The sequence below is a fragment of the Dama dama genome, chromosome 7, assembly GCF_033118175.1.
Source record: "Dama dama isolate Ldn47 chromosome 7, ASM3311817v1, whole genome shotgun sequence".
NCBI lineage: Eukaryota > Metazoa > Chordata > Mammalia > Artiodactyla > Cervidae > Dama > Dama dama.
Window position 1 is genome coordinate 39315598 of NC_083687.1, and position 17411 is coordinate 39333008.

A 17411-nucleotide genomic window follows, 5' to 3' on the forward strand; every position below is an offset into this window, starting at 1 on the left:
TCTTCAGTACCAACAATTCTGCTGGGAGCAAAAACAAGACTGAAGTGTAGTAAAAGTGTTAGCCGCACAGTCGTGTCTGACTCTTGGCGACCCCATGGACTGTAACCCGCCACGCTCCTCTGTCCACGGAATTCTCCAGGCAAGAACTAATCTAAATCGAATGAAAATATACTGCATTTCCTAGCCTCCCTTACAAATAGAGGTGGTCATGTGATATGGCTCCAGCCAAGAGATGCAGACACAAGGTTTTTCATGAGACTTCCTATGAAGCTCCTTTAAAAAAGGGACAAACTCAGCTGGCATTGTCCCTTTACGTAGTTCCTCCTCTCTGTAAAGTACATACAATGCCTGAAGAGTAGCAACCATTTTACATCATAATGGAAAGATCAACAGAACTTTAGGGACTCAGCCCTCAACATCCTTGAGTTGGTAAACCAAAGCCAGCAACTTCCTAACTATGAACTTTGTATTATATAAAGAAAAATAAACCCCAGAACTTACTTAAGCTTCTATATTTAGAGTCTTCTATGACATGCACCTGAACTTAATTTCTAAGTAATGCAATCTAATAAGAAAGACATACAGAAAAAGTTCTATGAAAAGCTACAAAGGAAGACATTTGTTCTGACAGAGGCAGGGTGTAGAGTAGGTCAGGAGAAAAAGGGGAAAAAAAAGCCAACATACCAAGAAAGTGAACACATGGGTTGGTTCATTCATTTGTTCAACTATTATTGTCAACCACTGTATGAGGTGCTGGGATACAGATAAAAGACATAGTGGCTGTCCTTAAGAACTTCAAAACAGGTTACAGACAAAGATATGATTAAAATTCAAGGCTATTTATAGGGGGCAGCCACACACAGCTGTGTTAGATTGTGTTTACAAAGATTGACATATTTTTCTAATACCCTCAATGGTACCATCCACTCAAAGTCTGTGCTCAAAGGTGTGCCTTAAGGACTGCCCTCAGCCCTAGGGCTATAAAAACAGTAATAGAGAAGCTAAACATAGGGTACTTTGGATAGAATGTGCATCCACAGATAAGACCACTCATTAAAGGCAGAGTTGCACTTAACCTGATGATTTTATGTATCCTTCACTGCACCCCTATCCAGTTTTCCATGATCACCGACGACCAAGTCTAAAATTCAAAGTAACTATTTTAATATGACCCAGAGGACACCTAAACCTAATTGTAACCACAAGTAAGGGACAGAAACAGTTAACATTTAATATTTTAGTATCTTGTCCTATGCGTTTAAAGGTCATACTTTTTTTTTTATTATCAGCTAATAGGCAACACTACTGAGTCACCAAAACTTCAGAAGGATGATGTTTTTCACATTTAGAGCATAAAAGAAGGGGAAGAAAAAAAAAACACAAGCATCTTTTTTTCTCTCCAAGAATAAGTAGAATGTCTTTCAAACCAAAACAATAGGAAATCACTCTTGGCTGAAAGCACAGGCTTAGATCATGTTGATTTCATCTTTAATCCTGCTGAAGCAAGTTTCTGCATGCTTTCTGGGCCTCCACCTACAGAGATGTTAGGACAACAGCCAACACATATATTTAATTACGTAAGCATTCAACGCTATCAGCCAGCTGTTGCCAGTACATAATACACTGACCTCTTTCACTTACTCTGTTTAAAACAGCAAATACAAAGCAACTGTTGATGTAACAGTAATCATGAAATATGCAAAATACTATTCTCCAAAAACATTTTAGGTAACTATGAAACTCAGCTTTGCATTTTAAAATGATTTACTACATCTAAACTGCTTTTTCTGTTCCTGATTTGCAAACTAAGTAACTAATCTTTCAACTGTAAATTTAACTATTCCTTTTCTGTTTGTTTGAAGTTAACCAGGACTTCAATCCTAAAATATACTTTCTCCTTTACTCCCCATCAAATTTCTCACTGGGATTTGTCACGTACCAATCTCCCCTCACTCCCATTCATTTCCATGCTTTTCCATGGATAGGGTACATGCAAATGAAGCCTGTAACAGGAAATGGGTCAATATCTGTTCTGAATTATTTAAGTCTCACCCTTCACTTTAGGAATCAACAGAGAGTTCTTCATTTATGTTTCCAGAAAGCATGTTCCTCCAATACCATCATTAACCCCAGACTAGCTGATGGGGGAGAAAAACAATACAAAGTCCTAGGAACAACAGAAAGTAGACTAAACAGACCCATGACTTAAGACTTGAATAATATGAATTCACATATGGTAGACAGTAAGAAGATCTAACACATAAACAGCAACTTTTCCAGAGAAATTTGGCCTGCATCAAACCAGCTTTCAATTAGATGAAAAACTCAGTGCCAAATACTTACCAGGCACCATTCTAGAAACTAAAGATCCCTCAGTAAACAAGACAACATCACTGTCTGCATAGATCTTACTGTTCCACTCCTCTCACTTGATCCTGTATCAAGTCAACCTCCCCAAAACATCTACTTCTTCCCCCACAACAGTGATGTTGATTTTTTTTTCTCCCACTTTGGGGTTTTTAATATTTTGTTCATTCATTGAAACTGGACAACTTGATACTCAAATATAAAGTTATATAATTAATAATATACTTAACATAACACATAATAATATATTAGCATATGACTTGTTGATGCCCTGACAGGAGAATGATGCCAAGCACTCTTCCCTCAAAAGGAAGAATCAATCAATTTAACCTAATTGTACAAATATATGTGGAGTACAACTTTGTGTCTAAAACAAGGTCAAATACTACCTGTTTTTTATCTACCCATTTCTATCCTCTGACTTGAGATGAGAAGCTCAATTAATCCAGTGGCCAAGATTCTGAAGCAGGCCCAGCTTGCTTCACGTGGCAGGAAGAACAGGGTCCTGCCGCTCAGAGCTGATCTTCTGCCAACATGACCAAGCGAAACTCCAAGAGGGAAGAATCCTCACTCCTTTCACTACCTCCCTCTGGGAAGAATTGTGGACTCATTGTGACTAGCACGTTTCTTATCTCATTTAGGACAACAAGGGAGCAGGTTTCTTCCTAGTTTATAAGCAAAACATAAGCAAAATGCCATGATTCCTTAAAAAGAGACCCTCTTTGTACAGTTTTGCAACTTAGAAAGTTCTTCCCCCTTTTAGCAAATAAAAGCCTGTGTCTACAAGGGAGTCACAGTGGTCTTGGGAGTCTCCAAACAGCTGACAAGCAAGTCTTACTCTATTGATGGTATCTGTTTCCTGAGAAAAAGAAAATCATTATATGATGGGGGCAGAGGGTCAAAGACTTCATGAAAAAGGATTTTCCTGAGGTCAATAACCTGACTTAAAGACCACAATCTAGTAGAGAGCCAAATATGTAAACAAATAATAAAATGTAATATGCAACAATAGATGTTTGTCTGGGATGAAGCAGCAGCACAGAGCAGAAGGTGATTACCTCTGTGGACCCTGGAAGATAACCTTACACAGAATTACCTCTGATAGTAGCGCCACAAGATGACTAGGTTGCCAAGTAGGATTGTGTGGGGTGCATAAGAGAAGAGAGAGTATTCACATGCATGCATTTGCGGGGGAAGAAGAGAATACTCCAAGGAAGAGGAAAAATATATGCAAACACATTATGTGTCTAGAAAATCATACAATTTTGGCAGGAAGTAAAATTCTATGGAGGAGTAGAGAGAAAAGAGGCAATGGAGGCAGGCAAGGAACAGATTATTTCAAAATACCTTGTTAAACTTAGAAATTCTATCTTTATTCTGTAGCTGAGAAGGAACTGTTACCGAGTGTGAAGGACAGGAAAGCATGAACTGGAACAGAAAAGAAGCTGAGAACAGGCTCAACTACTGCTGTAATGTTAAGAGCAAGAAACACGGAGGACCGTCACTAAGACATTAGCAACAGGGATAGAGAGAAAACAATAAATTTAAAAAGTATGTGTCCAGTCCACAGCAATTTGGTGAAACATGAGAACATAGCGGTTTACTGCAAATTCCAAGAAGCAATAAACACTAATAGCAGTGGGCAAAAGCAAAGAGAAGGAAGAAGCTGAAGGGAGGAAGGAAAGGGTATTTAAGGAGGAGACTCAATTCTAAAGGATAGGGAAACCTGGGGAGGGAGAGAGTGAGTCAAAGAAAACTCCCAGACTCTGTGGTTGGTGACTTGTAACCCACCAAGACAGGTAATCGGAACATTGCTGGAGAAAAGTGAGGCAGATAATGGAGAGGTTCTGACACAATGATTTAAAGTGTCAACGGGGCATCTAAATGAAGAAGTCCAGAAAGGAGCTGGACCTACAAGCTTGGTTTTTGGAAGTGGAGACCAGGGTCAGGAACAGAAATTTGGGAGTAATCAGCACACAGATAGTATCTATGAGAAATGGTAGGAGGAAATGTAAGCTCATGTTAAAAATAGCACTGCTTTGAGAAAAACAGTCGCATTAGACAAAACTTGAGCAACAATACATATTAGGTCAAACAGTATAATATTTTGAACTAACACTCCATATTGAGGGAGACCTTTAAGGTGGGAAAGGAGAGCTAGAACCATGATACTGTGACTGGTACAAGCAATGATTCGCCTTCTGTGGCTGACACTTGAAACAATAACATAAAACTGATACTGAACTAAAGCCACTTCATACAATCAGAAAAGCCAAAATTAAAATATCTCAGTTTAAAGAAAAAATCCATAGCCTACAGCATTAAAAAAAAAAAAAAAAGTTTAACAAAACTGTTATTTAACCTGTTTCTTGCGAAAGGCCAAACTAAAAGCTAGTATTTTTATCTCCCAATGCCAATTTTTTTAATTAAAAAAAGATTGCCTGATTACTAACAAATCTAGTTAAAAATAGAACCTGTTGAGTTTTTTTTTCTTTCTTTAAACTGTGTAAGTACTAACTGAAAACGAAAGCATTTCTCTGTTCTTAATAAGTCAGCTTTTTTGAAGGCAATTTATTTTACAAATTCAAGTTGAAATAATATTCTGATGCGTCCCCCAACTTTAACTTATGATGAGGAAGTTCACTAAATCCACATAAAACCAAAAATATTTTCATAATAGGAATGAAGTTCTAATAATTTGTTTGATCATCAGGATGCTGTTTCTAAAAAGAGCTCTCCTTTAAACTGAAGATACCATACAAAGCAGGTTACCCTCTGTCTCAACACATACTTTCATCTTGGTCCATTTGTCCTTATATTTCCATGGTTCTTTCCAGTAATTTCACTTAGATATCTAAACCACCCCTTTAACATTACCATTTATTTCTTCAGGCAAAGGTGGTTCAAAGAACTCATGACTTGTCTATCCACTATCAGTATGACTAAACCACAGTGCCCATTTGGGTTAATAATGCACAAGGTCAAACAGAGGTTGACAGTCCATGATCAAAGCAAGCTGGCTATTCTTTCTGTCATTTATACATAACACACAAGACGTGTTTATTTCCACCAGCCTCTGAATGACCTCCTTTAGGTGGCATGGAAAAGATCCCACATTTCTATAAAGCACGAACCAAAGGAGTTTTCTTATTTGATACTCTCATTAAGAGGAAATTCTGTTTTTTTTTTTTAAACTTTTGATCTTTTTCGTTTACTCAAGAACCCCTCAAGTTAAAGGCCATATTGTCTAAATCAAATTGGTATATTGGATTTAAACAAGGACAGGGCAACTGGCAAGGGCTCAAGAAGAAAGAATATGCATGCAACAGCCTGCCATCACAAAACATGGGGATCATTAGCGATTTTTTTAAAATTAGTAAAGGCAATAAGCATTTAAGATTTCAGAGTTCAAAAGCAGACAAAAAAATCATTCTTAACTCCTTTTTTACTACTTAAAACTCCTACTCTTTTATCAATCTGAGTATCAATAATATAAACACTGCAAAACCTTAGTAATTAGATCAACTAGTAGAAAGTCCTGAGTGGCAGAGCCTACAGATGAACAGACATGCATTTTCATCCCAACTATGTTATTTTGACTAGGTTAAGAACTTACTTAAGGATACAATGATTTATTATCAGCACCAGTGTATAAAATGAAAACTTCCTAATAATTTTAAGCCAATGTGCTCTGCAACAAAGGTTAAATAATACTCCCAATATTTTTTATACTGTGATGCTGCAAACCTAATACTTTTGACCACCACCACAAAGAGAAAAGAAAAAGGCCATGGCTGCCTTGTCACAAGGTTTACAGTTCTGAGATCTTAATCAAGACTGCATTAATCACATAAAAGATAGTAAATCTCTCAGAGTTTTCTTTCTTTTCTCCTGTTAAAACAAGAGGGTCAAGAGATAGCTCACGAGATAAAATGATTTGATAGCAGACAACCTACTCTTAAATATCAAGATTACATCAGGAGAGAAACAAAAGCAGATGATCAGAAATGATGACAAACACCCAGACATAAATGGCAGTGAAGCAATCATCATTTGTAGGGCTCTCAGACTAGAGAAATATGGCCCCCAGCCCAGTCAATAAAGGGTGAGTTCGAGCGTAAGGGATTAGGTGCAGCTGCACAAGGAGAAATGCGACACCTTAGCAGGTACTGTGCTGTGCTGAGTCGCTCAGTAGTGACCGTGAGCAACTCAGCGCAGCACAGCCCCTGGCAGGGTGTCGCAACCCTCGTGGTGACCAACCCCATGGACTGTAGCCCCCCAGGCTCCTCCCTCCGTGGGCATCTCCAGGCAGGAGTGCTGGAGTGGGTAGCCATTCCCTCCCCCAGGGGATCTTCCCCACCCAGGGATAAAACTCAGGTCTCCCACATTGCAGGTGGGTTTTTTTTACTGTCTGAGCCACCAGCGAAGCCCCGATATGCTCTCCTTGCATTTAAATGTTGCCTCACTATCATGAGAAGAAAAAAATCCATCTAGTGAGCAGGCTGAAGGGAAAGGATGGAGCCAGAGGTAGAGAGAAGACAAACATGTTGCATAATAAAGTTTATGAACTATTCATCTTTGTTTTGCTTTGTTAGGAGACAGTGATGAAAGAGGGGAAAACATTTAAATAAAGTGAAATGCTTGACAAGAGTAGGTAATCTTTCACTAAAAGTCTTTACATATATAAATGTCACTTGAAATGGATGTTTTCTCAATGTTAATTGTTAATGTGCCTTCTACAGGATTATATTTATTCTGGAAACAAATCCAACGGTTAGCTTAGGTGTTACGTTAACAAGAGCTAGTTGTGATTATCAAAAGCCTTCAAAGCCATTAAAAAAAAAATACTTAATCACCTATAATACTACTTTTAAATTTTCTCTTAATCAAGCAGAACAGCGCATTAAAGGAACCTGTGCTCGCTACCACTAGCTTTGTAGTATTAAAATGACAAACACATCTTAAGTGATTACCTCACTTAATCAAACACCGTATCATTATCTTGAACCACTTTCACAACAGTTTATACAAGAAAACCCACTGACACAAGTTATATTTGAGTTTTTAAGTAAACTTGTAGAAAGAGTCTAGAAGTGTAACCATTAATTAATTATAACATTGATAATCACAGAAAATAAGTTCTCTGGGTTTTGAGTTTAGAGGCTATCAGTAGCACTAAAATATCTTTGTATCTTACGCCTTTCCCGTGGGGAAAAAAGTAGATAATGTGGAACACGACAGACTTCTCACAAAATAAAAAGCATTCTTTGAAAATAAGCAGCACCTGGCAAATTTCATGCTCTGCTCTTGTTTTAACTCTCCCTTCTTCTGGTCCTAGCCACAGGCCTAACTCCCTAGTTCCTTCCCACATCACCGCCACTCTCCTAAGCCTCCCACCATCATTCAGGTAGCAAGTCTTCTCTGCTCCTTCCATAGTTACTGAGTTGAGAATACCATCACATTCAAAGGTCACTTCTATGGAAATAAAAAAGCTGTATCTCAAGTGTTGTCTGATAATCTGCCCCAAATCTACAACTGGGTACCTGACATCTTTACCTGGAAAGCATAGTATTAAATTGAACAACGCACAGACTGTAGTGAGACTGCCTACTTTAACATCCCACCTCCACCATTTATGAACTCAAGGGTTTTAGAGAACTTTAGCAACTGCAAAACAGATGCTGCTTCCTCTGTAAAACAGAAATAAAAGTGAAAACTACAATTCATTGGAAGACTGCAACAATTAAATAATATCCAATTGATGTAAAGCACCTTGAACAGTGCCTGCCATACAGAAGACACTTGATAAAGATCAAATATTATCCATTACTTTATTATAATATTTAGCTGTAACTTTGCATTTTCAAAACTAAAACATGTCTTCCTTCAAATTGAAGAACAAAAAGGCACTAGTGCTATCAAACATTTAGGCCTATTATAAATCTATACTAATTATGACTATGTAGAATAAGCACCAAAACAAAGAAATAGATCCATGAAACTGAACACTGTGCCAAGGGACAGGCCCAAATATCTACAGACAGTGAGCCTATGACAAAGCGGGTAATAAATAAATAAAAGGAGAAAGGGCAGGCTTTTTTAAAAAATAATAGATGATACTGGAAAAGTTGGTGTTTATGCAAAAGATAAATAAAATGGAACCCCCGTCCTGGTACCACACCAAGAGAAAAAAATCAATTCCAGATGAATTATAAATATGAATGTAAAAATTAAAAACCACAAAATTTTTAGAAGAAAATACACAGAATATCTTTAGAGTAAGGAAAGACATCTTAAAGAATACAAGCACAGACCCAAAAGCAAAGATTGAAAATTTTAAGCCAGAATTTCTCTTCAGCCTGAGATACCGTAAAAGAAAGTGAAAGATAAGCCACAGCTAATAGCTGCAACAAATGTAATGTGTAAGGGTTAGTACACAGAATGCATTGAATGTATTCCCACAAATAAAATGACAAGTATCAGAAAAAATACTTTAAAAGCACTTCACAAAAAAAAAATACAAAATTCAAATGGCAAACATACAAAAAGATGCTCAACATCACTAGTAAACATAGAAATGCAAATTAAGACCACATTGAGATACCATCTCTACCATCAGATTGGCAGAAATTTACAACCCTGACCATATCAAGTACTGGCTAGAATGGAGAACAACCACACACATCCTTGACTGGTGGGAATGAGGTTCGGTACACCCATCAGGGAAAAAGTTCAGCATCACCTAGAAGTTTGAATATGCATGCACCTGTGACCCAATAATTCAACTCCCAGGTACATATCCTAAAATAATTTTAGCACGGCTGCACTGGAAAATGTTCAAATATTCAGAGCACCAATGCTCATAAAAGCAAAACATGGGGAAAACTAAAAACTCCTTCTATAATAAAATGAATACATTATGACATATTCATTCAGTAAGATACTACAAATGGCCAGAGTTATTTTACATCCATCAACGTGGATAAATCTGAAAGCAAAATGGTAGAGAAAAGAAGCAATTCTCAGAACACAAACAGTGTAAGTCCAATAAATAAAGTTTACAACAGGGCAAAACTAATTAAACACATTGTTTACAGATGTATTTAGCAGACGATAAATAAAAGGAAGGGAATGACTCACACAAGTCAGGATAAAGATTACATCTTGAGGATATGACTAAAAGAGGGACACGGGGCAGTTACCTAAGGTCTTGGTAACGCCTTATTTCTTATGCTTGGTGGTGGATGCATAAGTGTTACATTTGTTACCCTTATTTAAACTGTACATGTTTCATAAACTCATTTATGTATGACATATTTCACAATAAAACCAATGTGGTGGGGACTGAATTTGAGAGTGAAGCCAGGAAATGAAGAATCTTAGCAAGTTTCTCAGGAAAGGCAAGAAGAAAAATAGGATCACAGCTAAAAGGGGTGCATGGAGCTGAGTAGACCTGAGTGTGTTTATAGGTCAATGAAAAGGCACCAATGGGGTTGGAGAGGTTGAAAATAGAGGTGAATGAGAATATAAATTTAGAGAACGAAGGGTCTAAGAAGGTGGGTGGAATAAGATTCAGAGACGTGAAAAAAGAATACTTCTTTCACTGTAAGTTGAAGAACAATTCAATAACCATGGATTACATGCCTACTCCCCCAGTAAACTGCAATTTCCTTGATGGCCAGGACTTATTAGCACCTAGAACAGCACTAACTAACAGGCAGGCAAGAGAGAAGAGGTAAGGACTGCTTTGGGTAGTTTCAAAAAGTAGGGACTGGATTCCCTGAGAAAACTGTTATTAATACTTAACAGATACTCAAAACACTTATTAGCCACCTTTATAAATACTCAAACATCTATTAGAAAGTCTACATTCAAGTTTCGCTCTTTATCAGATAAAAGTCAAACAGTATAATTACAAGAGTCCAACTCATACTTTTATTGATAACATCCTGAGTATTTGTAATGTTAGGAATCTTTTAGAAGCTATTTTCCCAAAATTCTTACAACACTTAGAAAAGATGAGGGGAAAAAAAAAATCAGCTTTCACTTACTTAATTGAATTTCTAAAGTGGTCTTCAGCCGGATTTTTTACAGTACAACTATTCAGGAGCCATAAGTCTGCATCTGATGCATTTTCTATTAAAAACAAATATGAAACAGGAAAGTAAGTATCACATTTAATCAGCCAAAAACATCCAAGTGCTCACTCAGATGGCACTGGGACTGCGGGGGTTGGGGGGTTGGGGGGAAGAGCTAGTGGATGAGTCAAGTCAATGGGCCATTACAATACAATATGTAGCTGCTTCAATATGGAAACACTGGTGAGAGATAAATATTAAAAATATATAAACTGTGCTCTTATCTTCTCATTTAAACTATAAAGAGGATAAGCATTTTCTTCCTACATTGTCAATACCTGCAAGTATTTAATAACATTCAAAAGATAAAGTAAAACTGGCCTAATCTTACCTCTGAATATGAAATTAATTGCTTCTCTGGGGACTGTGTGTTAACATTATTCAAGCACATGTATTATACACTGAATATTCTTCAGCTTGAGATGTTACTAAAAATATGGTTTGTCCTCTTTGAAAAAGTTAATGATTTACATCAAAGTGAGACTTTTATTCCTCTCACTAATTCGATTAGATAGTTATATACAATAATAAACTCACTAGCAATGCAACAAATCACCTAAACTCAAGTTAACTGAAATGAATTTATAAATGCCTGTAGTGCTTGATGCTATTCCAACAACCTTACTGCCTAAAAGGACTTAAACAGTAAAATAGGATTACCACGATGAAAGGAAAACCAAAATTGAAAACTGCAGCACCTTCACTGGTATTTCATTAAGAACAGAAGCAAAGGTCAAAAGAAATGAAGAACCAAGGACACTGATGTCTGTGTGTGCATTCTCTACCTGGGAACGGAACTTCCAGTGAGAACACATGAAAGGGAGGGTGAGCATGTCCAACCTTGCAATAAAACTTAGCAAAACCTTCCCAAGCATCTTTTATAAAAATGGTAAATTTCTTTTTACAAAGAGGCAAGATACACAGCTATCTGAAAAGAAAAGCTCCTCATTACTATACATCAGCTGAATACTAAGACTCCCGCTAGCTTGTCTTACTCCTTCCATTCACACACCTCACTCACACCCCAGAGTCTATCTTCCCTCCCAGAAGCCAGAGGGGCTGTCCGTAAAACACTGATCTCAGAGATTACGAGTATTCACCCACCTTTTCTAGTTCCTCCCAAATTAACCCCAGAGATACGACCTAAAAGACAATCTTCTTGTAGCAATCTGATCAGATGCCTTTTCAATCTTCCAGTGAATTCCAGTTGGTATTCAAAAATCTCCACCTCCTTAACTTCAATATTCATTTCTCCCTATATTCATTATCCTTCCAGCCACACCAAAGCAAATTTCTCAAGTTTGCACCAGTCCATCTGAGGAGCACACTTGATTTTCTTCACAGAAAAAGCTCATGCCCCTTTCATCTGCCTACCCACTTGGCTAACTCCTATTCGCCCTTCAGTTTCCCCTTGATGTTGGTTCGACGCCTCCTCTCTGCACTCCCATAGTAGACTGTGTTGAGACTATCCTTGTACTTTATAATTCTGCATTAAAATAATACATTTTCCCAGTCTGTCTATATTACTATTAAGGAGATATTGAAGACAACATTTTTTTCTGCTGTTATCTGAATGTCCAGGGCCTAACAAAGTGATGGGTGAAGAACAGACATGCAAATAACCATGGAAAACAAAACAATGCACAAGCAGAAACAAAGATTCTAGAGGGATAACATGTGGGACATTAGATGCCTTCTACCAACTTCCTAAAGCTCTGAAGGCCACACCAATCCTCTGAAATAAGCTTCAAGAAGCTCACCAATTTATTTAACAAATATTTAGGACTGGGATTTTACCTTATTCACAGCCAGATCCCCAGCACTTATCACAAAGCCTCATACAGAGTAGATACTCACTGAATACCTATTTACTGAATGAATGTTGAATCTTGAAAGACAAAGCAATACTATGAGCTATGTATTATGCACATAAGAAAAAGTCATGGGTGTCTGTTAGCTAATGATGAAGAATGTAGACACTATGGACTTACTTCAAACAAACAAAAGTCAAAAGACAGAACCATATGTGGCAGATGCCAACTCTATATCCTGGCACATTCTTTTCTTTGGTCACCTTCAAGTCATCAGACCACTTTCCCCATACTTCAACAAAAGACTTATCAAGGAGAACTCCATTAATAAATAAGGCACATTATTCTACTTTGTCTGGAATTCTGCCAATGTTGAAATGTACTGCCTTTCAAAATAAAGTGAATACTATGCTTGGTGATCCAGTACTCGTGATCAACAGGAATCCTGTGACTATACCAATATGCCCACAATGTTATCTAACTTTTTTGGTGTCTGTGTGTTAGTTGCTCAGTTGTGTCCGACTCTTTAGACTCCATGGACTGTAGCCCACCAGGCTCCTCTGTCCATGGAATTCTCCAGGCAAGAATACCGCAGTGGGTTGCCATGCCCTTCTCCAGGGGTTCTTCCCAACCAGGGATTGAACCTAGATCTCCTGCGTTGCAGGCAGATTCTTTACCATCTGAGCCACCAAGGAAGACAAACTTTTTGGTAACTACCTCCAAAAAGACAATGTCCTTTCTCCAATAAATACATGAATTTCTTACCCAGTTATTTGTGAACTGAGTTTTGAGCTAATATATCTTATTTAATATTGTCAAAAAGATCATTCTACTTAGAAGTGAAAAAGATTGTTCTACTCAGAAGTATAAATCAACCAACAATCAAAACACAATGAGGTTGTACTGTGTGTCAGGCTCTGTCCTAAGTGCTGGGGATGTGGCTGTGAAGAGAGATTCCAACCTCAAGGAGTTCACAGTCTTAAAGAGGAAATCTGATCAAAACAAAAGAAACAAGCAAGGTAATTTCAGGCACTGGTCAATATTAAAATGATTAAAGAGGGTAATGAACACAGAATAACTGTGGGGTTGCTGGTCAAAGTAAGTCTCCCTTAGAAGTTTAAATCTGAGTTGAGATTGACACAATGGGAAGGAATCCGCCAAGCAAAGATCAGAAGAAAGAGCACTCCAAGAGGAAAATACCACAAGTGCAAAGGCCATGAAAAAGGCCCAAGCTTGTCAAGTTCCAGTAACAGAGATGATCGGCGTGACTGGACACAGGGAGAGAAAGGTCAGAGAAGCAGGCAGGAAGCAGATGATGTTGGCAACTTAAGAGCTTTCAGTCCAGTTTAGTCACTCTGTCATGTCCAACGACTCTTTGTGACCACACAGACTGCAGCACACCAGGCTTCCCTGTCCATCACCAACTCCCAGAGCTTGCTCAAACTCATGTCTATTGAGTCAGTGATGCCATCCAACCATCTCATCCTCTGTCATCCCCTTCTCCTCCTGCCCTCAATCTTGCCCAGCATCAGTCTTTTCCAATGAGTCAACTTTTGCATGAGGTGACCAAAGTACTGGAGTTTCAGCTTCAGCATCAGTCCTGCCAATGAATATTCAGGGCTGATCTCCTTTAGGATGGACTGGTTGGAGCTCCTAGCAGTCCAAGGGACTCGCAAGAGTCTTCTGCAACACCACAGTTCAAGACCATAAATTCTTCAACACTCAACCTTCTCTATAAGCCAACTCTCACATCCATACATGACTACTGGAAAAAACATAGCTTTGACTAGATGGACCTTTGTCAGCAAAGTAATACCTCTGCTTTTTAATATGTAAGAGCTTTACATTTATTCTGAGAGTAAGGGGAAGTCACCATTGGATTTCAAACATATAAACTAATTTCTACTTCAGTAATCCCCTTCTATAATCACTGTGAAGAAAAGTCTGTAGATAGGGTAAAAGTAAAAACAAGTGGGAGAAAAAAGTAAAGGCAAGAAAACCAGTTGGAAGCTGATGCAATGCAATGGTCTAAGAGTAATGGAAAGGTGATGGAAACCTGGACTGGGGTCAGAACAATGACATGAATCAGAGAAGTGAAGACAGGCATGTTTCGGAAGTAGAATCAAAAAAAAAAAACTGATAGCGTAGGTATGTGTTGTGCAAGAAGCAATCAAATAGGATCCCTAAGCACATGGCAAAGATTCTGGCCTGAGTATCAGTTGCCTGTGGTGCCATTTACTGAGATGAGGAAGGTTTAGAAAGACATGATTTGGGGAACAGAGAATCCAAAGTTTTGTTGTGGCCATGTTATATTCGAGATCCTGATTAAACATTTAACTAGAAATACTGTTAAGTCATTTGATCTCAGGAGTCTTCCAGGCTGGAGATACAAATGGGAGACTCAAAAACCCCAAAAAATAACTGAATTCATAGGAATGGATGCACCCACCTAAGGAAAGAACATAGTGGGGAAGGAGAGAGAAAAGTAGAAGACAGAACACTGGTGCTTTTAAGGTCTGATGGAGAAGCAGAAGTGAGAAAAGGCCATCAAGAAGAAAGAGCCAGTAAGATAAGAGGATAAAAACCAGGGACCATGGCGTCACAGAAATCCAAGAAGAGAGTATTTTTAAAAGGAGTAATCCACTGTACTAAATGCTTAGAGTTCAAAGAAAGATATCTGTATAGTTACTAAAAAATTAAGATGATCCTCCACCCTTTATCATTTTCCTTTCTCAATTTTGAGTATTTGCTTGCTCTGTGCCAACCCACACACACTCAGCAAAGGCCTTTTTCTAAGGTTTTTAAATAACACAGAACAATTCATTACAAAAGGGGAGTGATGAGAAAGATTATATATGGCTACTTGCCATTAAGAAATGTTGATTCCACATGTTCTGTCCCCTTATGAACCCATTTTCTGGGTTTTAAAATGCCATCAACCATAAGAAACACAAGTCAACTTTGTAATAGCTCTTCAAGAGCTATTACACTGAACACTATATTCAGTTCTTTTAAGTTTTAAGATACATCCCAACTTCAAACATTACTATAGGAGGCAGGGTGAGAGTGACATGCATTTGAAATGGAAGAAATAAGCTAGTATTTGGTACATCTACCTTAGAGCAGCACCATCTAGAACAATCAGGAAATAACAGAACACCTGCAGTGTCTAGAACCTCATCACCCAAAACAAAACACATGTTCAAACATCCTACTGCTAGAAGGTAAGTTTTATTGGACTAAGTACCTGCTAAAAGAAGGTTAACACCTCATGGTCTTGCCTTAATCCATGGCAGCTTCTCCAGTCCTGAGAGGAGCAGAATTAGAGCAAGAATGGACCAAGGAAGGGAAAGTAGGGAGAAGGCACCAACACGGGAGGCACAGGCTTTGAGAAGCCAAGGGACTGAATTCTACCCACCCTCAACCTGTCCTCTAGCGCTTGTCAACCCCTGATCTGCAGCTGAAAATCATCTGGACATAAGCCAAATATTGCCAATGCCAGAGCTGGGATATCAGGACTGGTGTGAAAAGCTACCTGCTTGAGGCTGGCCAGATGCAATCTAGAGCCCAAGATTTGATTATTCACAGCCCTTCATTATTACAAATGGTGTTGCAATGAATAGCACTGTGCATGTATCATTTTGTACTTTTCTCATATTACCTTTGGAATCAAGTCCAAGTAGGGCTGTTCAGTCAAAGGATAAATTCCCATCTGTAAGGGGTACACAGCTTTGCACTCCCATAAGCAATGCATGAGATTACCTACTTATCCACAGCATCACCCATGGAGTGTGCTATCAAACCTCTGTACTTTTGCCAATGCAATGAGAAATAGGAAGCCAGAAGGATTTGAATATGTGCACCTCTCTTATGAAGAATGAGTTGAGCATCTTTTCACGTGTTTAAGGATCATTTGCAGAGTCATTCCCCACCCCCACCCCCATTTTCTGTCTGTTCAGATCTTTTGACCACTTTTCTACTGGGCTAAAGAATCATTTTAATCTCACGTTTTAATTTACTCATACATACAAATACACACACAAAGAGGATGTTAATCTTTTGTCTGTGATAGAAGTTACAATATTTTCTCCTGGCTTGTTATTTTACTTTTTAGAGTTTCCTCATGCTTTTTAATTTTCAGGATATCATATTTATCAAACTCTTCTTTTAATTTTATTGAAGTATAGTTGATTTACAGTGTTAATTTCTACTATAAAGCAAAATGACTCAGTTATACATATATATATTGTTTTTCATATTTTTATTATGGTTTATCACAGGATATTAAATATAGTTCCCTGAGCTACACAGTAGGACTTTGTTGTTTCTCTCTCCTACATGTAACAGCTTGCATTGGCTAATCTATCAAATATTTCTCTTACTGTTTCCAAATTCTGAGTCATAATTAGAAAGCTTCCTCTACTCCCAGATTACTAAGGAATTCACCCATATTTTAATATACTCAGGGTTTTACATTTAGATTTTGGCTCTATTAGAACTGTATCCCAATGTACATTGTTCGCACTGAATTTTTTTCATGCAAACCAAAATAAGATCCTTTGTTCTCATACCAAATTGAAAAATATTAAAAAGTATGGAACTACCTAGTGATAGCAAAAGAATGAGGAAGCTGTCAAGCTCTACTCTATCGATGGAGCCTCTACTGATGAAGCTGTTTGGAATACAACATAGGAATAGCTATCAGATAGTTAAACTTGCCCTAGAATCTCTCCTACACATGCTTGTAGGATACTTGAACCACACACATATTTATATACAAACACACACATATACATATATGTGTATATATGTACACACACACAAACTTTAAAGTTCACGTGGAAGATTGACAAAGAACTCAGAAGGCATATATATTTATTATAAGGAGACATTAAATAAACAATGGGACTGCAGCTACAAAGCCATTTAGCTGTTAAAAAAGCAAGATATAGCTATAACTGCTTATTTATAATAATCTTTGTTATATCATCAGTGAAAGCAAGGTAAAGAGTAGGTCTTGTACTTCCCCTGTGTTTTAAAAAAGGAAAAGGAGAAAAGAGGAAATTCTAAGTAAAAAACAAAATTTCTTGAAGCA

The 17411-nt window shown here is 37.8% G+C and overlaps 1 protein-coding gene across 5 annotated transcripts in view; it reads right to left on the reverse strand.

Annotated features, from left to right (window-relative positions):
- CDKAL1 (CDK5 regulatory subunit associated protein 1 like 1) overlaps positions 1 to 17411 on the reverse strand; it is a 579065-nt gene that overhangs the window by 471360 nt on the left and 90294 nt on the right. For all 5 annotated transcript variants that reach the window (XM_061147519.1, XM_061147518.1, XM_061147516.1 and 2 more), the window contains one exon: positions 10419 to 10503. In XM_061147519.1, the coding sequence (XP_061003502.1) occupies positions 10419 to 10503 (85 nt within the window). The remainder of the gene's footprint in view (positions 1 to 10418; positions 10504 to 17411) is intronic.